This window comes from Hemicordylus capensis, chromosome 9, assembly GCF_027244095.1.
Source record: "Hemicordylus capensis ecotype Gifberg chromosome 9, rHemCap1.1.pri, whole genome shotgun sequence".
In the NCBI taxonomy this organism is placed as follows: domain Eukaryota; kingdom Metazoa; phylum Chordata; class Lepidosauria; order Squamata; family Cordylidae; genus Hemicordylus; species Hemicordylus capensis.
Genome location: NC_069665.1, coordinates 17,164,033 through 17,189,967, shown reverse-complemented (window position 1 = coordinate 17,189,967; position 25,935 = coordinate 17,164,033). Strand labels below are relative to the sequence as shown.

The 25,935-nt window shown below is 46.3% G+C and overlaps 1 protein-coding gene across 3 annotated transcripts in view; it reads right to left on the bottom strand.

Annotated features, from left to right (window-relative positions):
• The window catches only part of RANBP10 (RAN binding protein 10), a 56,319-nt gene continuing 30,384 nt past the window's right edge, over window positions 1–25,935 (bottom strand). Inside the window, exons 5-14 of one of the 3 annotated variants that reach the window (XM_053270603.1) lie at window positions 24,014–24,036; window positions 18,448–18,632; window positions 14,185–14,297; window positions 13,093–13,201; window positions 11,373–11,521; window positions 9,937–10,132; window positions 9,447–9,571; window positions 8,709–8,851; window positions 7,571–7,682; window positions 1–5,714 (exon numbers count right to left, since the gene is read on the bottom strand). In XM_053270603.1, the coding sequence (XP_053126578.1) occupies window positions 5,584–5,714; window positions 7,571–7,682; window positions 8,709–8,851; window positions 9,447–9,571; window positions 9,937–10,132; window positions 11,373–11,521; window positions 13,093–13,201; window positions 14,185–14,297; window positions 18,448–18,632; window positions 24,014–24,036 (1,286 nt within the window). In that variant the 3' untranslated portion in view covers window positions 1–5,583. Of the gene's footprint in view, window positions 5,715–7,570; window positions 7,683–8,708; window positions 8,855–9,446; window positions 9,572–9,936; window positions 10,133–11,372; window positions 11,522–13,092; window positions 13,202–14,184; window positions 14,298–18,447; window positions 18,633–24,013; window positions 24,037–25,935 lie in introns of all 3 variants that reach the window. The other 2 variants (XM_053270604.1, XM_053270602.1) reach the window with 2 other exon arrangements.

The following is a 25,935-nucleotide window of genomic DNA, read 5'->3' as shown; positions in this document are numbered from 1 at the left end:
TTTGCACATGGATGTATATTTTAATAAAAATAATTCTGTCAAAATACAACAGAATGTGGGTTTCTTTACCATATTTCCAGTACATTTTTTCAATAATTTTTCTTCAGTTAAAATTTCCTCCTCTTGGAAGGTTTCATGCTAGCGTTGGATAACTGAACTCACAAATACTAAGCAGAGACTGAACCAAGGTGCACAGCTTGGCAGGATGAGGCCCATCTAGTCGACGTCCTCCACGAAGAGAAAGAACTCTAAGTGATGACGGAAGTCTTGTGGAGCTGAGGGTTCTGCTCAGACTATTTATTTGGTGGTCGGGTTGGTTTTGTGTGTTGTTTTTTGCTTTGTACAGTTGATACTATAAAAAAATAAAATGAAACCGAAGTGTCCTGACATTCCACACTAGAGCTGGTACCTGAGTTTTGAGCAACCAGAAGAGGAGGGAGGGGGATAAATAAGATTAAAAATGACGTGTACTTCATTGGGTTATTTCCTTTTTAGTACTAGCTCATTGCAGAGAGTTCCAAGATGCAATCCAGTCATGTCCTGCCAGCCACCTCGCACGCACGCTGCTGTCAGCAGATTCAAGACAAGCACACTCAAAAGTTTAAAAAGTCAAACTAAAAAGAGTACTCAATCCCAAATATTTAAACTTTAAATAATTCCACTTGGTAGTAAATCTCAGTATCTTATTTCCAATACACTTCTGAGTCATCTTGCTTCCCCCTCAAGCCATGCGCACCCATCACACAAATGCCAACTGGTTGAATTAGAATCCTGGTCAGTTGCTAGTTTTGACTGAACTTGAAGTAGGGGACAGCAAGGTCCCAGTGCCCACCTGCTACTCCCTTCTCCTAAAAAAACAACAACAACAAACAGCCCTCTGGGGGTCAGGTGGCACCCACCACATGTCTCAAAATGGCCCTGGGGACCACCCATTGGTGACTCCAGCATTAAACAGTTGACTAATTTGCAATATGTCCTCTTGGAGTTGGCTGCAAAGTATATATGGAAGACAAATGAAAACACTGTGCCTGGTGCATGGATGGGTGGTGATGATACAAGGCATGCTCCCGTTTGTGATTAAACAGTTAATAATCCCCATTAGGTCATTAATCTCAGGAAGCACCACAAACCAGTTACCTTGACGAACTGCCATGTCCCAAAGGCTAAAGAACAAAGATGGTGTCCAGGTAGACTCGGTCTTATTGTGCAAGACGGGGAGGTCAGCCAACAGATACCAATCTAACAGTTGAGAACTCTGCTTTTGTGGAAGAGGAAAGGGAAGCAGAATGAATCTATAGCAGCCAGGACCAAGAAGAAAGCTTTGTCCAGACTACCAACCAACTTGTCTATTTGCCAATCTGCATCTAAGAGGTAATGGGCCTGTCCTCTGCATTAAACACACAAGCATCCTTTATTGGGGTTATTATTTATATGACACTCTTTAAAGAGGGCTTCTGTGGTAGAGAGATAAGTGCTAGTTTTCAACGGATGTGGGATCATTCCTTCATGAAGCATCCGAGAGATAGCTTTAAGCCAGCTATAGAGCATAATATAGGTTGTTCCACGATCAGGTTGAGAGCATAACAGAGTGGCACTTCCGGCCTCTGGAGATGCCGAGATTTCCTCATACAAGTTCTACAGGTACCATAAGTAGGGACTCCTGCTCTAGGCTCATCTATCTGGCAAGTGTTCAGGAGGAGGAGAATGTTTCAAACCCAGTTGTTTTCCTCTTATACTTCAGACATAATTACTACCTATAAAAATATTCCCTGCTGCTTTTGATCACCATGGCTCTGGATACCTTTGAAGTAAATATATTGGGTATTCACATCCAAAGTGGGGTTTTGTTTTTGGAGCTATGGACAAGTCCACCGATGGTAGCATGGTATTAAAAAAATCTAAGAGGATTTTGTTTCAAAAGTGCTTTAAGGTTTGATGATATTAGTTTTCCCTCTAGATAAAAGTGTACTGCAGCCTATTTATTAAAAAACAATTGCTATTAACTGATACAAAACAGCTGCACCTTGGATACCTAGTCCATGAGTTTCCGGCTGAGCTTAAACATCAGTTGTATTGCAAGAAGGAAACTCTGGGTCATTAGTCAGTCTGAACTGGCTGGCTGGCACTGCTTTCCTAACATGTGACAAGAATAATATCTGCAGGACAATGAGATCAAATGTTCAAGCATGACCAAAGCAATCAGATTGTCTTAGATGAAAAACACGGGACAGACCTTGTGCTTTCGGAGCAAAAATTATTTGATGACACCAAATTACGACTACAAAAAAAGCAGGTAGACTTGTTGGTGACCTGAGAAAGCAAAATGCAAAAAGCCATCAAGGCGAATGTGAGGCCATCAACCCAATGACTGATGATGACAAAGCCACAGCTTTGCAAGAGAAGGAGCTAGCCACAACGCAAACAAGGCCTTCAAAGTAACTCTGAAGGGGATAATAGGGCAAGTGAGGTGGGTGGGGGAAGGAGGCCTGTGCCAAGGCAGGGAGGAGACTGCTTGCTGGAGACTCACTCCAAGTGGGAGAAAATTAAAAATGAAGTTGGTGAACATGAAGCTCTGCAGACAGCAACAGCAGCCAAAGGACATATTGCAACACAGTTGGTACAGGGCATGTGATTAGGCACGGCATGAAGACATGACTTACATAGGCATTTGCCACTGAAGAGGCACCACCAAAGAAGCAGCTAGGGGTGGGTTTTCATCCATCTGCAGTTTTTAAATAAGATTGCAATAAATAAAATTTATTGTTGTAAACTTGACATCTGCCTTGGGAGCCCTTTGGGCGACAGAGGCAGGACAGAAGTGCTAACACAGCTGGCATGGCCCGGCCAACAGCTGCTGGCACGGGAGATGAAGAAGAAGAAGAAGAAGAACCTGTTTCCCTCCAGTGAATGCACCTGAAGGTATTTTGCTGGGATTTAATCACACAACAAAGCAGCCATGGTCCAGTTAGGCAATGCGATGAATCAGTCAACAAAGAAGAATATGAATGAAATTGAATTGTTCTGAGTTTCGTTTTGCACAGTCACCTTTTTGATTTGCAAGTGGTGGATTATGATATGGCTTGTCGAGCCCACCTTGGGAAGGATGGAACAGCTGCTCTCCACTCCCACCCACTTGTTGGCTGCCATGCGTAAGAGCACCTCGACGTGGGCTTCAGTAGAGATGCTCTTTCCTCAGGCTGCTACCAAAAACCCATGAGGTGCTTCTCCTTCACTACCTCAACGGAATGCACAGAGATTGTGCAGAAGCATTCCCAACACCTCCGTAACTCCCCTTCCTGCCAGTGGCGCTTGCACTGGAAATGTTCCCAATGCACTGCACCCTTTTTTCCTGGTGTGGTCTCCCATAGGGCCTGCTGGTCTCAAGCAAAAAGAACAAGAAAAAAGAGACTCCCTTCCATCACCTTTGTTCTCTGCCTCTTGTTCTCTGCCTCCTTGGCGGAAACACCCCTTACCTGACTGAGCATCAAGAGCCTTATGCAAATCTCTGGGATACTGAAAGGCCACTTTAACTAAATGCTTCTCATAACGCTTATGAGAAATGTTATGTTTCCCCCCACCCATTAGAAACATATTTTAGAAGCTAGACAAGATGTCAGCAGGCTGCAGATTCACTATTTATATTCCCCAACAAAAATATCAGTAGTGTACATGCCTCTCCTGATGACTAGGGATGTGCCCAAAACGTGATTCGGCATCCAAATAGTGGGCACGACCCTTTAAAACAGAGGGCTTACACGGCCTCTTTAACATGGAGAGCAGGTCCATACCTGTGCCTCCTCCGACTGTCGCCTCTGTCGTAATCCAAGTGTTCACCCCAGCTATGACCGTGCGCCAGCGGGACGTCTCCCAGCTGCCCTTGCACAATGCCAGCATGCATGTGTGGCCTCACACAGGGGCAGCTGGGAGATGCCCTGCCAGCACATGGGCATTGCTGGGGGCGGGGGTGGGTCGCGCGCACCAGGGTTATGGCAATGGCGGAGATCGAAGGAGAAGGAGAGATGGACCTGCTCCCCTCCGTGTTAAAGAGGCTGTGTAAGCCCTCGGTTTTAAAGGGATGTGCCCACTATTTGGGTGCCAAATTGCATTTTGAGCACATCCCTATTGGTGACCACCATGAGGCCCACATACGAGTTAAGCTGAGGTGCAGATTTTCCACCTGCAACGCTCAGCAGTGCTTTGTGAAGAACCTCTGCAGGACACTTGCTCAGAATCTTCTGTTCCAACAAGCACCAACTCTGGCTATTCCCTGGGGTAGAAACTGCACAATTTAAATAAAAACAAAACTAAGTATTGGCTTATGCCCTCAATTTCATAATTTAACTGTTGATTAGTTGGGGGAGGGGGGGAGAAACGAGACTGCGATACAAAATTCAAATATAAGAGTTCAGTGTAAAACCCAGGATCTGCAGGACCACAGGTATTCACTGAAGCTCAAACAGTAGACCTGCCTGTCAGCCATGACCCAAACGACACAGAGGATGTGACTGTAGGGAGCCCTCACTTCCCATGCTCATTTGGAAGTCACCACTGGAGTGGCAGGACAATGATGCAACTGGAGGGGAGAGGAGATGCTCCCACATCTCTATGAGGCAACCTCTATTTTCCAGGCATTGTCACCAAGCAAATGTCCATTTGTCACCACATCCATTGCTGTCAGCCAGGTTTGACCGGAAACGGGAAGTTTCCAGATCAAAAGGGCATTGGGCCTGGTCTCTCTTGCTTTCGGGTCTGCCTGATGCAGTCAGTCAAGAGACTCCTCCTGCTTGGACTGTTTGGGGTAGGCTCAGTTACAGCATCTTTCCCAGAGCTTCAGGGGTGGGGTGGAGGAGAACACAACACGTTGGTCTAAAGAGCCAGAATGCTGTGCTGAGCGGCGATCTGTTCCCATTCTCAGCCTCCCCCAGAATGGACTCCAGGGTGATCACCTGTCAAACAAAGCCCTCTCGGCCTGACCTCGCACGAGGAGGAAGAAATAAAAATGAACCCTTCTGTTGGAGCAGCGGGCAGTCTTTTGGAGCCAACTGGGTTCCAATAACCACCACACCCCCCCCACAAAGTCTCTTGGCTTGTCGAGGACTATCACTCAAGAACAATACTGCGCAGGTGGCGTGCATGTCGGCAGGCAGATTCCCTTATGCAAACAAACACAGGCCATCACCAACTCAGAAACACTTTTATCTCTAAATTAGTAGAAACCAGCTCAGCACAAACTCTCCAGGTATAAATACTGGTGGCTCAGTCAGAAAAGGGGAGGGGGGAAAAAAGATAAAACCCTAAAGTCGGAAGGCGCTACATCAGAATGACCAGTGAAATACTGAGTGCTGCGGTGGCTGCAGGGCAGAGCAGGCGGTGGTGGTGGTGACAACGATGGGGGCCCTGCCGGCAGTTTCCAGGGCCAGGAACGAAGGCGCAACAAGGAACACTCCCTCTGTCAGCAACGTGTCCTTCCCCTGGGCAGCGTGTGGGCGGCCTGGGGCCGAGGGGAGGAGGCAGTGGGGCACGGGAGGCCGGGAGAGGCGACGGTGGCAGCACTGGAGGGGGTCACTCTGGCTCGCTCGGTGGCTAGTGCAAATAGTCGTCCACTCTGGCAAAGGAGCAGGAGCCCAGGCCCACGCGAGCCATGAGCCGCAAGCACTCCGAGGCCTGGCCCAGGGCGAGCAGCAGTGGGGGCTGCTTTGGCAGGTTCTGAGACTCTGGAGGAAAGAGAGAGAGAGAGGGAGAGGTGGGGTGGGGGGCATTACAACAGACCGCCAGGTGCAAAGACTCAGAACGGGCCAGCTCAGGGGCAGGCAAGCTTAGCTCTCCTCCGGTTGTCATCGGACTACAACTCCCAGCATCCCCGGTCACAATACCGTGTAGTTCAACACCACCTGGAGAGCCAAGGCCGCCGACCCCTGGGCTAGCTCCTTAAGCACACACTCACACACACACTCCCAGCAAGCCCTTTGCACAGAGCTCAGACAAGCAGGACCGGTACCCTGGCTCTGTGACAACGAGCCAGCTCCCACTTTCTCACAGAGGGGTAGGCAAGGGGTGGCTCTCCAGAACTGCTGCAGAACGACAACTCCCATCACCCAAGCAATCATTTATTAGGGCTGGGGGTGATGGGAGCTGTAGTGCAGCAACATCTGGAGAGCCACCCCTTGCCTGCTGGCTCAAGCACTTTCTTCGGCAGCCGTGGTGGGCTCCGACGATACCGTGCAGCACACATGATTAGGAGGACCCCGTGAGACCACGCCTGCCCTGACCTTTGCAGGGGAGCAACAGCAGGAGAGGGGGCATGGCCTCACTTCTTGCCTGTGGGCCACTGTGTGAAAGAGGATGCTGGACTAGAGAGGCCTTGGGCCTGACCCAGCCAGGCTTTTCTTATGGGCTTGGGCTTCTATGGAGTTCAATGGGTGAGCTGGTCTTGCAGTAGCAAGCAGGAATTTTTTCGCTAAGCAGGTCCACCCTGGTTTGCATTTGAATGGGTGACTGCATGCCTGTAAGACATCCCCCTTAGGGGATGGAGCCATCTCTCAGCAGAAAAGCATCTCCTTTTATGCAGAAGGTCTTGGTTTCAATCCCTGACAAGAGAGTCATGCTTGTGGTAGCAAGCATGACCCCTTAGCTAAGCAGGGTCCACCCTGCTTGCAGATGAATGGGAGACTAGAAGTGTGAGCACTGCAGGATATTCCCCTCAGGGGATGGAGCCACTCTGGGAAGAGCATCTAGGTTCCAAGTTCCCTCCCTGGCAGCATCTCCAAGACAAGGCTGAGAGAGATTCCTGCCTGCAGCCTTGGAGAAGCCACTGCCAGTCTGTGAAGACAATACTGAGCTAGATAGACCAATGGTCTGACTCAGTATACGGCAGCCTCCTATGTATGTTCCTATATCTCCAAGAAGAGCTGGTAAAGGCTCCTGCCTGACTCCTCGGAGAGCCGCTGTCAGTCAGGGTAGATAATACTGATGGACCAAGTGTCTGACTTTATATAAGGCAGCTTCCTAGGAAGACCACCTTGCGTGTCCCTTTATCCCCCAGACAGCCCCCTCATGCAATAAAGGGGTGGGCTGGGAGGGTGGCAGGGGCCCATGGCCCATTTCCAGACAGTCTGCAGATCCATCATAAACAAAGGAACATGCTAGAGAAAATGCTTTCACATTATAGCCATGGAGCATTCGTTTGAAGGAGACTCCCATATGACAGCAAGCAATGTAAAAAGAAGAAAAGAAAAAGAAGCCAGCCTTGAACAGAAATGCCTTTTCTGACAAGCGTTTCAGCAAAGCTGAGCATGAACCACTTCGCTTTGGCGAACCACTGAGTATAGAACACTTCGCTTTGGCTTTCGCATTCAGTCTTTTGGCTGGAGTGCCCAAGGAAGACTGTGGAGTTGTATTTCTCCCTCTGTCCCACAAACAAACCCCTCCACCCCCACATACGCTATGAGATCATTTGACCAAGTTAAGCAGAAATGCTGCCAAGTGCTTCCCAGCCGCAGTTGCCTCACCACAGAAACAGGTGGCATATGGGCAGACTCTGTCTGGGGCAGCTCACCAGGCATCACCTTACCCAATATAGCGCTATTAAGTGCAGCACAAACGGGTTCCCTCTGGATCGGATCCAGCTGCTGACCAACAGGACAGTTCCACGGATCAGAATAGGCTAGTAAGCTGAATGCATCCTGGGTGAGAGGAGAGAGAGGTGTGAATAGTGCTCTAGCACAGACCGTGAAAAGGATTCTCAAGACTGTCACTGTGAGCCCTCCCTAAATTAAGTGTAAAATTTCCTCAACCTCTCATGCAGACACACCACACACACAAGGTCCAGTCTGCCACATTAAACTTTTCTTCTTTGCTTGGAAGCAGTGGATCAAAAGAAACGGAAGGGAACAAAATCACAGGGATTCAGACCATGTTTTAAAATGCTGAATCAAGAAGGGGTTTTGTGTGTGTTTGGGTGGGGTAGGAGTAGTTATGTCTCACGGGCGTCAATTCCAACACCAAGAAGAATTTGGCTATCAATCATTCCAGCTCCAGAGGCTGCGGCCCCACTGAGAGGGAAGTACAGAAAAGACAGAACACCCAAAAAAGACAGGCAGCTCTAAATCACGATTTACCTGTACATTTAGAACCCAAATTATGCTCTGAGCTTCTGAACGACGTTAAGTGCAAACCATGGCTTGGTGTGCTGCCAGATTTTAGCCAATGAGAGAGATTCAGAGAGGAGTCTGAGCCCCCTCTGGCAGCTCTCTATATTGTCTTATAACCTCATCTGACCCCCCCAGCCCCTGTCTTCCAGTACAAACGCCCAACAGCAGGATGTGGGTAAAGCAAGCTTCCTTTCTACTTGTCTGGAAGGGAGGGCAGGTATGGTATCTAGGGAGGGACCACAGCACAGTGGAAGAGCATCTGCTTTGCACACAGAAGGCCCCAGGTTTAATTCCTGACATCTCCAGAGAAGGCTGGGAGAGAGTCCTGCCTGAAACTCTAGAGAGCCTCCTTCAGTCTCAGCCAAGACAATACTGAGTTAGATGGACCAATGATCTGTCTTTGTGCAAGGCGGCTTTGGATGTTCATATGGTTTCCCTTTCCCATGCCAGAATGAGCCTTTGCCCAGGAGTTCCACCCACAGGTGTTGTGTGGCTCTCTCCCACCATCCTGGGCTGAATATCAGTTCTCATCATGAGCGTCCCAGCCCCATGGCACACCTGCAACATTTTTGTGTGTGTTGTGTTCTTCCCATACTCTCTGCAGAGCTGCTCGCTCAGGGTCTGCAGCTCCCGCCCAAACTGGATCATCCGCTCAGTGGCAGCATGGTTCCCTCCACAGAGCTGCCTCTGTGGACAGCCATCTTCTAGAGAGAAAGAGAAAAGAGGGAAAGAGTGGGTGATCAGGCATGTCCGTATGCAGCTTCAAAGTAAAGGAACTGACGACATGCACCTTCCCACCTCCAACAGGGAAAGCCAGCAGTGCAATTCTAGTGAGGCTAGGAGAACAAGCAACCGGGGACACCTCATGAGAGCAATGGGAGAGGCCCACTGAGGAACAGCAGAAGCATCATCCAACATCCTCTTTGGCTTCTCAGCCAACCTCAAAGGCTGTACCTCCACAAACATGAAGCCCAACGTTTTCTTGTTAGAATGGAAAACCAAAGTTCTTAGGAGTTAAATTCTGTGCCAGAGCCCAGAATCTAGATGAAGTGCTGAGCACACACAAACCCATGTGCAAGATATATGATCCAAAGCAACTTTTACATGCAAGCAAGCATGTCTGAAATAATTTGCAGCCCATGTCTTCTCCCTCATTCTCTCTCTCTCTCTCTCTGTGCCAGGATGGGAAGACAACCCCAGGTTGCCTTGTTTCCCTAGGGAGCATCACCCACACCTGCCAATTCCACTGTTTTCTAGGAAAGGGGGGTGCTTTCTACCCCCCACCCTGAGCCCTACCCATGCTAGAATCATCCGTCTGCAGGATTTCTTCATGCTTGTAAGTGCCGTTCATTATTCTCGTAGCGGAGTTCTCCAGAACGCCATTGGGGTAATGCTCTGCCTCCATCTCCATCTCGCTGTCACTGCACAAAGAGAAGGGGATGTTAGCAGACACATAAGCCTTCCATAAAGGGCAATGGCCGAGTAGGAAGGACACAGCCCCAATGAAGGCTAAAGCAGATGGCAGACTTGGGTGGATTCCGAGCCTGAAGTAATTGGCAACCCAAGCAGTAATTAGACCAAAGAGGGAATGCCGTTGGCTCAAACTGTTGATCTGAGATTGTCTAGGATTGAGTCTGGGACTGCAGACTGCAATCTCAACACAGCTCAGTGCATCAATATAAAAAGCAGAACACAGCCTAAGTTTCCGTCAGCACAGACTACTACATCTAGTTACTAATGTGGCCTTTCCCTAAAAGAAAAAGAAAAGGAGGAGAGACTGGACTACCTGGTCTCTTGGTTGCTGGTGCTGCTGTGCTGTTGGGACTTGGTGGAATCCGTAGAGTTGGACTCCGAGTAGTTCACTGAGGAAGGGGAGGAGGAGGAAGAGGACGATGAGGATGAACTGAGGGCTGGGTATTTACTGTGGCTCTGTTTGTTTTTTATGGAGGCAACTCCATTGCTACAGCTCGGGCTGTCTGCTCCTGGAAAGGGAAGGATAAAGATGTTATACCTGCTCTGCTTCAATGCTTCCTGGGGAAGACACAAGACATGAATAGACCTAGCTTTGAAGTGGCAACATCCTCTCAGAAAAACACATGCTGATAAGAAGAGGTATTCTCAGTGGCAACAATTCCTTGCATTGATTGTCCTTTCAGAGAAGATTTTGGCACACTCACTGTGAATCTAAAGTATGAAAAGGAATCACATAGCGGTAAGAAGTGTGAGCCATCCACCCTATAACCCAAGAATTACACCCTCCTCAGGCTGGGCTCTTCTCTCACAGCTCAAGACAAGAATTTCTAGTCCAGTGAAGTGTGAATATTAGTCTTCAAGACTAATTCTCATGGAGAACTCTTCCTGTGCTGCTTTATGAATATTCACTGCAAAAGCAGTTTCCTGGGTAAAAGGGCCAGAAAAGTGAGTACTGAGAAGGAAGGTTGTTTCCACTCAGCCCAACCCAAATTCAACATCTGCTCTAATGATTGGCAACTCCCACTAATTTACAAGTTTCCTATAGTGGTATATGATGCTAGAAGACCAGAAACGTTAGGCACTTCCAAGCACAGAGACTTCAGCACAACAAATGCACAGCCAATGCCACAGGCAGAATCCATCTTGAAAGCTGCCACCAAATAACAGATGGAGGGAGGAAGAATTTCATACTTGGGGAACTTTAAGGTTATGTCAAAAATGTGAGGAGAGGATCCCTGGGTGAGGGCAAGGTATTGCTGTTGCTCTTATACATGGCAATTGTATGTTGAGAACAATAAAAACTTTTAACAAAAGTCACAGACAACCTGCCTGTAGAGCATACAGCGAATAGCAGCATGTACACCATCCATCTTCTTTGCAGATGCTGCTCTGAGTTTCGATAACAAATATTGACTTCCACAATGAAAATGCAAAGCTGCCTTAATGCCATCAGGTCACCTAGCTCAGGACTGTCTACTCAGGTCAGCAGCTGTGAAAGGTCTCAGACAGGGCCCTTTTCTAGCACTGCTACCCAAGATCTTTTTCACTGGAAATGCTTTAGCCAGCACTGGGAGGCAATACAGGTGACATAATGGGAACTGAACCTGGAACCTTGCACACGGTGCTCTACCACTGAGCTTCAGCCTCCTACAGTTGCCAGTAATTCACAATGGGAACATAGTTGAGAGAGTAACAGATCAAGCATGAAGCCAAGTAACTGGCTTACCAAGCAGAGAAGCAAATGCTTACCGGTGCTGTGAATGTGCAAATTGTTAGAGCCGTGCCGGGGACTTAGGTTAGGGGAGTCAGGGTAGCTGTCCTGGGATTTGGGGCTGCGGGCGCTAAAACAACGTACTTCACTGTCTGTCCCATTCACCATCTCCACAAACTGCCGGCACCTACAATGCAGGAAGAGAGAGAAGTTAAACACAAGAGGGCAGGGAGATGGACGGACAGTGCAGTGGCCCACACCAGGTATTATTATTATTATTACATTTATATCCCGCTCTTCCTCCAAGGAGCCCAGAGCGGTGTACTACACACTTGAGTTTCTCTTTCACAACAACCCTGTGAAGTAGGTGAGGCTGAGAGCAAAGTGACTGGCCCAGGGTCACCCAGCTAGTTTCATGGCTGAATGGGGATTTGAACTCGGGTCTCCCCGGTCCTAGTCCGGCACTCTAACCACTACACCATGCTGGCTCACTAGCCAGGTATACTAGCTATACTAGCATTCTACAGCAGCTACAAGTTGGAACAAACAAGAATCCCTGGAAAATGTACATCTGAGGAAGCTGCATTCTTACATTGAAAGCACACCTTTTAGGTAGAGATGGCAATATAATACTAATGCTGGAACCCACAGGAATGCAATGAAGGATGGTGCGTGAATGGAATGTATGATTCCAAGTCCTAACATAAGAGAATCGGGTATATACTAGGGATGTGCACGGACTGTTTGTGGCAGTTCGCTCTGAATTTGGACCAAACTGCCACTCCATGAACCGGTTTGGTTGGACTGACCGACTGGGCCGGTCAAATTGCCAAACCAGACAGAACCGGTTCACAACTGAACAGCTCTAACCGGCCTGATTCGCAGTGAAGCAGTTCAGCCACGAACTGGTCCATGTACACCCCTATTATATACAGCATTTACTCAAATCAAGTCCTTGCCCAGTATAAGAGAGATTGAACTAAATAAAATCCTTTGCTGAGGCTTCCGAGATGGGCCTCAGAAATTGTGCTTCTCCCTCTACAGCACACAAGGTTAGGAAAACGAACAGCAAAAAGCTAACACCTCTTTCCTTCTCCTATCAATCCAGAAATTCAGGGTTCAAGTAAAAATGCATCACCTTCATGAATCTAGAGTAGAGTTTTTTCCTCCGTAATTTTTCTCTGTAAAAACGGAGAGGGATGAGATTTCCAATACCCTTCCTTTTAAGTTGCCTGTTATGAAGTTGGACAATTGGTCCTTTTTGGCTCAGTATTGTCTACACAATGAATAGCAGTGACTTTCCAGGGGTTCAGATGGGTCTTTCCCAGCCTGTGTTTCAAATGAGTTTTCCCTGGAGGTGCCAGGGATTCAAGCTCAAAGCTTCTATATGCAAAGCATATGCTCTGTCATTGAGCTTCAACTCCAGCCTTGCCTGCTCCAGCTCTGAAAACTGGTAAGGTGGGGTCCAACTGCAGCAACTCCACAAAGAAAAACAGCTACCATTAAAGACTATGGCTGCCACACGACTAAAAGCACCTGAGAAACAGTTTTCCACTGCAAGATTAACCACCTCCAGTTTTTGCATGTTCCTAGCAAGATTCTAGAACCTGTTTCATCCTCATGGATCACATTTTCAGCACCAGACTGCTTAGATCATAAGGCATGCTGACTTTCTTCCTACATTTCTATCACCTGCTCTTCTTAGTGTGGCAGATCTTGCTCTGTCTGAATGGACAAGACAGGTTCAAATATACTCACTTTAACATAAACAGGAGGTTAGGATTGTGCTCTAGGAGTCCTGGGTATAGTTGCTGTGTGGCTTCAATGGCTTCTCCCACCCTTCCTGCCAAGACCAGCTTCTGTATTCCTGTAGATGAGAGCAGTATAATTGGGAGGCTGGCAGCTCTAGAATTCCAGTGATAGATGGAAAATAACCCCATACAAATATAGATGATAAATATTTAGTTTAACAAAGTTGTAGCTGGGGAAAGGCTTCTCTCAGTTGTGTACACATCAGAAAAACAACATTCAGTAACATGTACAGAAGAGTAGCAAGGGATACAATTCTAGATTCCTTATTAATTGCCTCCCACATTAAAACTTGTCAATGAAGCCCTGCTCCAGGTACCATCCATGGTGGATACTATGAGCATAGCTTTTTCTTGTGATGGCTCCAGTTCCTGGATGGCTGGAAATGACTTCTGATTTCATTTCTGGCTATCATTTAGCAGGACAGAACCATTTTGTAGCTCTTTTTAAAAGGTTTTTAAAACCATGATATTTAGCAGAAAATCAGCTGAACTGGGGTTTGTGGGGAGGAATTGCTACACAGCTGGAGAGCATGGTAAAGTACTTTATTTCACTTATTTCTGCCTCTTTTAAAACCATTTTTAAACCGTAAGGAACCTAACCCCCCTGCCTCCAGGTTTCGTTATCCCCAGATGTAGGCGAGAACAGAACCCCTGTGGATAATGAGGGCCACCTGTATACACACGCGCGCACGCACACACACACACACGCACACACACAAAGATACTGTGCTTCCTTGACTGGCCTCCAGGGCTAGAAATCCTGCATCAAGGAAGCAGACACAGTGTCGTCTATCCTTTGCATTGAAGCAAGGAACTCACATTATTTGCAAAAAGAAAACCCAAGATCAAGTCTAGGCAAATCAAACAGAGGAGCACATATTTTCTTCATGTAGATTATCTTGCTTCTAAGACATTCAGATAATATGGGCTTTTGGAAACATTTTGGGAGTGGAAGAAGGATGGAAAAGGTGATGGAAGGCAGGAAACCCCACATAAGAGGGCAGAGGAAAGAGAAGAGGGGAGCATAAGACTCTCTTACTTTGTCTGTTCTTTATGGAGATCTGTTCTTCTTGGATTGTGCTCTCTGTCACCCTGGCAAATGCTGTTGCTGTGGCACAGTATCCATGATGCACCAGATAAGAAGAGACCATACTGGGGGGAAACATGAAAAAGCGAATGGGACAATGAGCAACACAGATCTAAGACAAAACTGAAAAAAACATCCTCAGGAGAAACATCTCAAAATGAGGTTAGTTGGGTATATCCCAGGATGGTTATTGGCTCAGTCTCAGAGCTGCTGCTGGCTCCCTACAGTGCCAATAAGCAACACACTCTGTGGTGGACAAAGACATTCTGGGAAGGGAGCAGTAGGGCCCTACCAACAGCACAGGAGTCAGGTCACTGATCTGCAAGGGAGATGCCTTGCCTGCTTCAATGCCTCTCAGTGTGAACAGTGAGGAAGCTAAAGAACATGAGTGCAGGCTTTGACAAATCTTCTTTCAATCTAGGAGCTGGCCCCCAACTTTAGGAGCCACACTCATTTGTCAGTGGATCTCTTAAAATAATGACCCATTCATCAAAATTTCACATCACTGGGAAGATAGGGGTGGGGTGGGGAGCAGAGACTACAATGAGGAGGCTGCTGCAGGAGGTGTTGGGAGAGGGTGAATGGGTTCTGGAGGAGGCACATGAGAAGTCGAAGGGAGCTGCAAAGTGCAATGGGAGTGTGGGTGTCCCAGTACACAAGGAGGAAGGTATCCCTTTTCTAAGTCAGCTTCCTCTGAAGTAAATTCCAATTTCAGAAGATCTTGCTCCCAACTCTAAGTGTGCGCAAGTTTGCAGCTGGTGGGAAAGGTTCTAGGGGCACAACCCTGGGGGGGTTGAGCATCCTGCAAGATGGCCAGAGAGAACAGAGTCCTGCTACGGTGTGGCGGAAGGAGCCGCATACCACGGAGGGCGACTGGGTCCACTGTTCCCTGTAACTGGGATTCCCAGACTACAACTCCCACAATTCCCAGCCAAAGGCCACTGCAGCCAAGGATGCTGGGAATTTCAGTCAATCACACCTGGGAATCCCTGTTACAGGGAACACTGGCTGAGACAAACAAATCCTTGGTTAGGCAGCATTAGCACCCAGTGTCTCAACTGGGTGAGGAAGGTAGGAGTGAACCCCCTCCACCCTCCACTCACTCTCTTGCTTGCTCCCCCACATTCTGCTTTACTCTGACCCACCAAGCGGCTGTTGCCAACAAGCTCTGCTATCGTCTCTCTCTTTCTGCACGGACATGGCAGCTTCCAGACCCCCGAAGCTCCCTTCCCTCACCAATTCTTGTGCCATCTCATCAGCACACCCGTGTCTGAGCAGCTGCTAGCACCGTCAATCTGCCTCGGCAGGTCTCTGCCCGTGTGCCCAGTGCCAACTAGCCAGCCAACCAACCGACCAGCCGCCCACAGAGCAGGGGTGCTTTGCCCCTGCACCCCTATCATTTCCTCCTACTCACGTGCACATGCAGACACACACGTGCGGACACTCCATGCAGACGGGACAGCTGTGCGGCTTCCCCTTCATGTGCTCCCCTCCACCCTCCATTACTTTCCTGTTTTCAAAGAACTCCTATGAGAGGAGGGCTATTTGTTTGTGTATAGTTTAATTTCTGCATCACCTTTCGTAAAACCCGACCCAAGGCAATTCACAAAAGTTAAGATGTCATAAATATATCTTCTCTCTCTGTGTGCTGGTGCAAGGAGGACTGTGAAGAACAGAGAGACTGACTGAGGAGAAGGGGCTCAGGAAGAAGGCAGGGCCACAGCCCCACTCCTCACTCTGGGCACATGTGCATGCACAGCAGCCATGGCTGGGGCAGAGATGCCTACTGACTGGATGGTCCCCCACACAAGAGAGTTTAAGGAAGGCAGCTGTGGGGATCTGGCAGCTCCCAGGGCACATGAAAGGGGAGAGAGGGAGACTGCAGTAGTGACTGTCCCCTGTTAACTGAGCATGAGTCATCTTTTTAAAGTGGTGATCTCTCGATTTAGCAGGGGGAGAGCAACTGGCCCTATCCAGCCCCAGAACAGCATCCCTCCAGTGGCTATTGCTGATGTCTGTCTTATGTTTCTATCTTTCTTTCTTTCTAACTAACATTCTTATACTGCCCAAAATGCAAGTTCTCTGGGCAGTTTACAAGACAATGTCTTATGTTTCTTATTTTATTTATTTATTTATTTATTTCATTTATTTAACCTATTCTTATATCGCCCAAAATACAAGTTCTCTGGGCAGTTTACAAGACAATAAAAACCACCAATAAAAACATCAAAACATTTCAACAATTAAAACGTAAAAAGTTAAATGCATTAACCCACAATTAAAACAGTACCTAACTGAAAGCCTGGGTGAACAAATGCTTCTTGACTGCCCTTTTAAAAGTTGTAAGAGATGGGGAGGCTCTTATTTCAGCAGGAAGTGTGTTCCAAAGCCTCGGGGCAGCAACGGAGGCCCCCCCTCCCTGAGTAGCCACCAGACGAGCCGGTGGCAACTGCAGACGAACCTCTCCAGATGATCTCAATGGGCAGTGTCGTTATAACCAAAACCTTGTACTTTGCCCATAAACTTATTGGCAGCCAGTGTAGATCTCAGTGTTACTCTGAGATGACCCAGAGACCAACCTGGCTGCTGCATTCTGGACTAACTGCAGTTTCCGGGCTATGTACAAGGGCAGCCCCACATAGAGCGCATTGCAGTAGTCAAGTCTGGAGGTGACCAGAAGATGTACTACTGTTCTGAGGTCATTTATCTGAAGAAATGGACGCAGCTGGCGTATCAGCCGAAGCTGATAGAAGGCACCTCTGGCTACTGCCTCAGCCTGGGAGACCAGGGAGAGTTTTGTGTCCAGAAGCACCCCCAGACTGCATACCTGCTCCTTCTGGCAAAGTGTGACCCCATCCAGAACAGGCAGACCAAAATCATCTCCCGAGTTCCAACCCCGCACAACAAGCACCTCCATCTTATCTGGATTCAGTCTCAGCTTGTTACCTCTCATCCAGCCCATCACTGCCTACAGGCAGGCATTTAGGGAGATTATGCCTTCTCCTGATGATGTTGACATTAGATTGTGAGCCCTTTGGGGGACAGGAATCCACCTTTATTTTTATTTCTCTATGTGAGCCACTTTGGGAACTTTTTTGTTGAAAAGCAGTAAATAAATGTCACTGTTGTCATAGAGTCCGATGCCAGCGGCTATTTGGTGGGACAGAGCAGGGCAACATGCGGGGGGCTGAGCCAGGTGCCATGATTAAATTCTTAGGTGTCATGATGACGGTATTTGTCACGATCTGCATTAAGGACCTGAAGTGTGTTAATTCAGTTGAACTGCATACACCAGCATCTCTCTGCATAAACATGTCCAAGAGTACATTATGTTAATATAAGCCAACACCAATGGCACTGGGACAATTTATTGGAATTGTGTAATAAATTATGACATATACAGCCTGCCTTACTGAGTTTTGCAACTGCCTTCCTATACATTTGTCAAATCACCTTTGAAAGCAAGTCACAATATACCGCCCAGAGATGTACGTTTTGGGCAGTATAAAAATATGTTAAACAAACAAACAAAAGACGAATCAGCCTGGGACATTAGGTTCCATAGGATTAGTGTGTGTATGCACATCTGCATATTTATTAAAACTGACTGCTTGTTAATTTTGTTTTTTTAATTGGGGAAGTGGGAAGGTTTTGATTTTTAATTTCTTTTGCCATTTCACTCAGAGCTACACACAGGCATCTTGTTTTGCCTTGTTTCCTTCTGGGACGCAGCAAGAAAGAAATTATCCTCCTCCAAACCATCCACTTGCCTTCACCTCTGCTTCCCCTGCTTGCTAGTGACTTGTCCACAGAGGGGCTAAAAAGTCACCTAGTCAGACAGATTTCTGAAAGCAGCACAAAATTCCAAGACAGTTGCTAAAGATGAAGCCTGTGCAGTTTTGTTTTGCTCGTAAGTGGGAGAAAAGTGAGCAGACAGCAGATTTCTTTGTCATTAGCATCGAGGAACCTCTCCAAGACCACACTGCTCATCCGACGTGCAGGAGAATGAACTAGCATAAGGAAGAAGAGTCAGGAAGATGCTTTACCACAGACCAGGAGTTCTCAAACGTGGGTCCCAGGATTATGCTGGACTACAACTTCCATCGTCTCCAAATGGGGACCTATATTTGAGAAACCCTGCCACAGACCATTTTATAGCAACTCTTCGTTTAAATTACACATATAAGTCTAAACACCGATGTGTATCCCACTCACTTTTGCAGCATGGCTTGCCATTCACCCAGCCGATCACCAATGGGAAACCGCTTAATGGTGCCCTGAATCTTTGCTCGCCACTCCCTCATGTAGTCTTCTATGTCGAACACAAACGGCTGCTGGCCAAAGTTGGCGTCCACTATCTCTCCGGGCGTCTGAAGCCCCACAGTGGGATACAGATTGGCCTGCCAAAGAAAGAAGCCCAAGTTAAAAGGCAGAGGCTGGAAGACAGAAAAAAGAAACATGCATCTTTCTCTGAACCTGCAACAGTGGGATGGAAACAGGCAAGGATGCCAAGAGAGGAAGCCTGAAAGCAGCTTCAGACAGATGTGATATACAGAAAGGGCATCATGGAGAACAGTCTGTAGGGGACTAGCTAGCTACAAACACCGCCCATAAAGAAGTCAGATCTGACTGGATCTTTTGTGACTTCTAGTAGTTTAGCAGTGAAAGGAAAAGGTTAAACACATGGGTCAATGCCATTCTTTGGAAAGTAGAGACACTGCAGATTTCCCCAGGGGCTTCTCCTAGAGACAGATTGGTGGGAGTGCAACACATCGTGTTGTCTGGGCACTTCCCATGAAAGTCATAGAAAAGGTTCCCATAATCTGCAAAGGCTGAAACCAACATTTCCATCTGCCTTAAAGCCTCCCAAACTACCCACTTCCTTGTGCTTTCTGAACTGTTGCAGCTGCCTGTGACGATGATTGTAAATACACTCCTATGCCACTGTACAGGTGATCTTTTAGGAAAGAACAATTGTGCTGAGTTGGCTTTTAAGGGTGCCCAAACTTGTGGGGAAGGGACAAGCTCTTATGGATAAATGGGAAAGAACTGCTTTCAACATGGGGGCAGGAAATTTTCCAGTCCAATGCAACTGGAAACCCAGCATAAGAACCAACAGCCCCTTCAAAGGAGTAAGAGTACACCAGCACCTATAAGAAAGCTTTGCCTGCTGTCGTATGACCTAAAATCTATCCCAAAACCACCAGAACAGGCTTCAAGAGGTTTATATGCCTCCTGTACATGCATCCATATTTACATCTTCCTTCAAAGTAGTAATTCTTATCTGCCATCCCCGGGTTGTATTCTTCACAAGGATTAGTTCTCTAGTCTACACAGCATGCATCATTTCAGTGCAAAGGAGACAAACTGGTAGAGCAGGCTATGGCAAAAGGAACTTAGCACACAAGAAGAAAATGAAGCTGGAAAAAGTGAGACATTTCCTGCAGCTACATCCTATTTGAAACCCAGTGAACAACAGGAACTTTTTCTGTCCGCAGAACCTGATTTTAGGCACCCACTTGAGCAATATAAACATTCTCTCAGGGATCATGTCCAAGCTCTGGGGTACCCTGCCACTGAAATAAGAATCACAGAAGGTTCTATGTAATAAACCGGAACGGACACCATTCTTATCACCACCCATGTAAGGGGAAGTAGTAAATGGTGGTTAAGCATGTCCTGAAATCTAGCAAGAATATCTAGAATATTGTGTGATGCCTTTGGTATACATTATTCTTTTAGTGAGAGCAATTTCAATTTGGAATTGCTTTACTTTTCACATCACCAGAAAAGAGGGGAGGAGTTTGGGTTGACTGGATGCAGCCCCAGGCTGCAAAAAGCCTATCCAGCCCTGTACCCAGAGTTGCACCACTGGCAAAAATTATCGAGAGAGAAAAGGGGTACCCTATTCTGAAAGACATCAATTTCACAGCGGATGGAAGTATAAACACTACCTGACTGGATCAGTCTACAAATTACTCACAGGCTGCTTTTAATCCAAAGTCTCTCCTGACACTAGTCAAGAGGACACTGTACTCCTGCCTGTCTGCTTCACTGCCAATTTTGGATTCAAGTGACTCTAGGGCTACGGTTCTTGTCACAAAAGAAATCATCTGCCACCCTACAACACAACATTAAGGACAAGTATGAAGAACCAAAGTTCCAAGGTTCAGAAGATCTGCCTTTTGGAGAAATTGGACACTTGCTGCCATCTCAAAAAGACCTGTAAATGGAATAGGCAGAATAGAGAAGTTCCATGTCTAGGAAGAAAGCACAGAATTTAGCAGGCAAGTTGAGGAGCTAGAACTCAGAATGAGCTCTTGCAAGAAAATTACTACAGTGAGAAGGCTGAAATGCTGTGTGGGGCTAGATATAGAGAAAGCAGATTGCAGTTCAGGGGCATTGAGACCAAAGACCTTCCTGGCACTAAACAGTATAGGAAGAATATAAGTGACATAACTTAAGAGAGTGCCTTCTCTGTCGTGAACGCTGTCACCTATTAAGATCATCTGGAGAGGTCTGGTTATGGTTGCCACCAACTCATCTGGTGGCAACTTGGGACCGGGCCTTCTCTGTGGCTGCCCCAGGGCTTTGGAATGTGCTCCCTGCTGAAATAAAAGCATCTCCTTCTCTATTTGTTTTTAGGAGGACCCTGAAGACATGTGTGTTTTCCCAGGCTTTTAACTGAAATTTAAATTTTAAATTTTAATGTGTTATTTATTGTGATTTTTTATCTGTTTTATGAATTTTAAATGTTTTATATTTTATATTAAGTTTTAATCTGTACACTACCTTGAGATTTCTATATTAGGTGGTACAGAAATTCAACAAACAAACTCACTCACTGTAGCCATAAGAGCAAAGCAAGTTTAATGTAGGCAAATGTGCCATGGAGCCTGCAGACTATGGACACCCTAACGCTCGTCAGTATAAGCAGAGGCTTTTCTGAGGAGAGGGTCATTTGCTACTAAGCACTGATTTCATTGCCATTCCACTGCAGAAAACAATATGGTCAGACTCCAGAGCATAAGTGGAAGTTGATATGTGCTAACCAGCTCCATCATCTAAAAATTTAGCATTTTATTATTTTCACCTAGAATCTTGACAGATGAGGAACTGGCCGACGGGAAGAGGAATATGACCCTTCAGCATGATATGGATGCACAGGCAGGCTGAGTAGTACCCATTTCAGCAAAACATGGATGCAAATAGGTGAGGGAACTAGCTAGAGCAGCTGCATGCTAAAAAACAGAGAAAGAGCTCTTAAATAATGATGGGCAGCCAGTTGAGTGAACCCTCTCTCTATCTAATCTCAAGTTTACACTAAGACTGGCCCTGCTTCTCCACTGGCTCTTATCCTGCTCGTTAACACTTTCTGAAAGAAATGCTGTATACAAATACTGTATACAAATAATCTTACTGTAACAATGGAGATACAACCAGATTAACAAGAGCAACGAAAGCCTCATTTGCTGGGCCTTCAAAGTAAACTGAGCTATCAACCACTAAGAAAGTTTTCCACAGTATTTCCTGGACCTCTGTCTTATATCGATATAACTGTTCTTAAACCCCTTATACATGAAGCGGAGAAAAGTAGACAAGGGTCATCTTTGCAGACAGCAAGGCTCCATTTCAGAAGCAGGGGGATTCAGTCTAGTTTGCCTCCAATTCAGCTGCATTCGTGAAGATTTCAAGCTAAAAGCACACAGGAATTTTCTTGCTGTTTAATGGATGCCTACAGCTTGCTTGCCGAGCCAGCCAAGAAGCAGGGGGTTTAGGGAAGATCCCACCAAGGTGGACAGAAGCAGCATCTCTCTGAACATCAGCTGCAGGCAGGCAAGGGCAGGAGAGGAGCAGGCCCTCATCTTCTGCTTGAGAGCCTCCTCCATAACTTGCCAGTGTGAGAGACAGGATGCTAGAATGATATAAACTAGCAAGGTTCTTTTATTCTTAAGGTTATTTCTTTTTTTTACCAGGTCACTGCTGCTTGAGAGCACTGCATTTTCAAATAATGATGGGTCATTTCACACATTATGGTTTTTCTACACGAGACACTCTCTATATAGGAAAGCATGTTTACTATAACGTATGAAATGCAACCTAGGTAGGCACAGTTATTTACTGGGACTGTTTTCACCACACAGGTTCTTTCCCCACTACTAACGTGGGGGGAAAGTCAGTAAGGTCAGCCTGAGGCATTAGCATTTCCTGCTTTAAACATTTTCTTTGAATAGTATAACATTGCAGTGAATTCATTCCATTTTAATTACACATTTAAGCTGCAATGGCACAAAACAGTAGATCCAGAGATTATATACATTGTGGGGTTTTATGAACGGAAAACAAAAGTATGATAGAAATATGAACATATATGGTTTAATATTGAACATATCTGCTTTTCTATATATTCTGGTTTGACTTTCAAGCATTTTTAAAATGATCTCTGAAAGCATGTGCAAACAAATCCCTAATTTCTACTTGGAAATGAAGGGTCCTCTTGGTCATAAACTTTAGAGTTTCGTTGTAGTAGCACCTTCATGTGTTTAATGTAAGCCCTTCATGGCTCTGGTCTCTTCCTAAGATTCCCACCACATTCTGCAAATTGTTCCCATAGTGCAATCCTTTATGTGGCTATCCAGAATTGAGTCCTTTAAAGCTCAATGGAAATATACTCCCAGAGAAGTATGCACAGGACTGCAGCCTCAGTCTGCCTTCTACTCACTTTTTACTTGCCAATTCTGCATCTACTTCTTCCATGAGGTGGGGTACTCTAACGTCTGGATTAAATAAATAGACATGCATCTGGACAGATGTGGAAAGCACACACCTCTACAAGTTACCGCTTTCATGACAGACATGTGAGCAGTTTAAAGCAGGGATTCTCCAGCTTGGGTCAACAGATGCTGCTAGACTTCAAAGGCCATTGTGCCTGGGGATGACGGGAGTTGTAGTCTGGCAACATCTGGGGACCCACGTTTGAAAACCGCCGTTTTAAAGTTTTCAGTCCCCGTTCATGTATTTCAAAGGGGGAAACAATTCACACATGTGTTTACTGTTCATATCAGACACAACACTGTTTTTTGTAATCCATACAGCGCTCAAGTTAGAATAAAATAGGACTAGTCCTTAGATTGCCATCTACATAAATTCTCAAAATGCACCTGAACTGGGTCAAAAGCGGTTTTGCATGTTTACTCATGCTGAAAAGGAAAATCTTTGACTTGATTTACTGCGCTGTGTTCGTTTGCTGAAGCTGTACTCCAAGTTGCCAGCCCAAAGGACAAGAGACTCTCTGGACTTCACATATTATTACGTATAAAGCTCAAACAGCACAGGACATTTCAGAGTCTGGGAATTTCCCCCTTTTTTGTTCAGCTAAACTTCACTGCTTAACAATTCACCGATTCAAAAGTGATTGAGGCAGCCAAGGTAATGTTTCAGTGCAGTCTTCAGGCCTTCTTGTTTTGTATATTTTTTAAAAAACAGGCCGTTTCTTTGAAAAGCTGCCAAATTGCAAAATATCAGTGTGTGCTAACAGTTCGGTTTTTCATATGCTCCCAGAAAACACCAAGAAAAGCCTGATAATTACTGGCACTGTCTGAAACTAGGTTCTCTCAGGAACCCGTCAACTCTGACTGCAACGTAAGCACATCAGCCAGGCAGTCTATTACTAACCACTTCCAAATCGCATGGCAAAGAGAAGATATCAGTACATCCCATTCACTTCCCCCTCCCTTCAATTTGCATCTTTTGTTAAAATACTGAAAATAGTTGTACTTACAGGGAGGTCTGTAAAGGCTATACCTGTAGGGGGAAAAATATTAGAATTAAGACAAAGGATTTCCCCCCATTTGCCTACAACTTTAACTTATTGCACATACCACATGTCAACAAATTCTAGGCTGGGCCTCCATAGAGGCAGCTTGTGGCCACGAAGCAGGACCCATGCATTCCTACATTCTCTGGCATTGGTGCCCATCAGGACGACTCAGTTCCTCAAGCTAGACTTCAACTCAAGAGTGACTTAGAGCTTTCACTGCACTGCGTTTTATCAGGGAGAGTTAAACTGCAAATATATTTTCAGATACAGGCCCACATCCGACTCGGCCTTCTTGTCCTAGTGAAAAACTGTGCCCGAGTGAATGAGTTTTGTATGAACTCCAAGGATGCTAGGTAGGAGTTCTTGGTATGTTCTCAAAATCTGCACGGGAAAGCAAACAAAACTGAAGAGGGGGTCAGATTTATGCAGATCTGTAAATGAGAACAGAACTCTAGGGTCAGTCATTGCCCTTGACTCACAGATTCCTAGCAGCCACATTGATCACTGCTAGGAGCAAGGACCAAAGCTGCACAAGAGGAAGGTGCCTGCACTGTGCACGTAACTGAGACAGTGCTTCAAGATGCCTACCTATGGCTGCAGCCAAACCAACAATCAAAGAGTGGCCATCTTTCCATCCGACTGTATTTGCCTTTTGGACTCATGCCTAGCCTACATAATGAGATGGGAGCTTCCGCACAAGCATTATAAAATAGACTGTACCACTTCAGATGGCAAGAGGCAGACACTTTCTTCTTTTTAAAATGCTCCTTTCCCTTCCCTAGCAAAGAGGAAACTAGCAGTAAAGAACTGAGTAGAGATTCACTCCATGGCATGGGTATTTATTTATTTATTTATGGGCTGGGAGGGTTAAACAAACCACCATGGAGAATTCTAAACTAGACCACTTCCCCACCTACAGTCTGAAATGGTGCAGTCCATTCTACCACCTCATTCTTCTGCATAGGCATAAACAGACCTGTCTCCTGTGCAAGGGGTGAGGGGACAAAACATGATTTGGGTTGAGGTTTTTTAAAACACAAATTGTAATTTGTATTTTTTCCCCCTCTTTTAAAAAAGAAAATCAAATTCCTTCAGATTTGTTCATTCTGATCTGCATGTTTTGCTCTTGTTGCCAGGTTTTGTTTTGGTAATGCCAGAATCAAGGCCAGGAATGCAGGGAGTGAGGAAGATACCATGGCAAAAGGGACTCAAAGCACAGAGATGGGTGGACTGGGGGTAATGCTTCACCCCCCCTCCAACTGGAAGTGTCAGCAGAAATGGCATCCACATTGACGCTTCCTACTTCTCCAAGATAGGGCTGAGAGAGACTCCTGCCTGCAACCTTGGAGAAGCTGCTGCCAGTCTGTGAAGACAATACTGAGCTAGATAGACCAATGGTCTGACTCAGGATATGGCAGTTTCCTAGGTTCCTACTGCAAGGGTGCCCAAGTACCTGCAACTGTACTGGCACATATTAATCCCATTGCCCTCCTCTCTCTTTTCTCCACTGACTTCCCCACTGACTTCCCCTCAGGAGTGGGACCTGCCTGGTTTCTTTGCTCATGTTGCTCTACAAAATGCCATGGACACAGATGACACTTTATAAATTTAATAAAGAACCATCACTACTAAGCAGTTTAACACCATTTCCTCAGATAAAAGCAAAAGATAGTAGGCAGCCTTGGCTCACCAGCTGTTGCTGAACTACAATCCCCATCGTTCCCAGTCACAATGTATGTGGCTGGGGATAATGGGAGTTGTAGTTCAGCAACAGCTGGACAACCAAGGTTGCCTATCCCTGCCAAAGGGCACCTCTGCATTAATTGGGAGACTCAATAATTTAAACTTGTGCCACTTTAGAACAGTTAGATGCACGTTTGAGT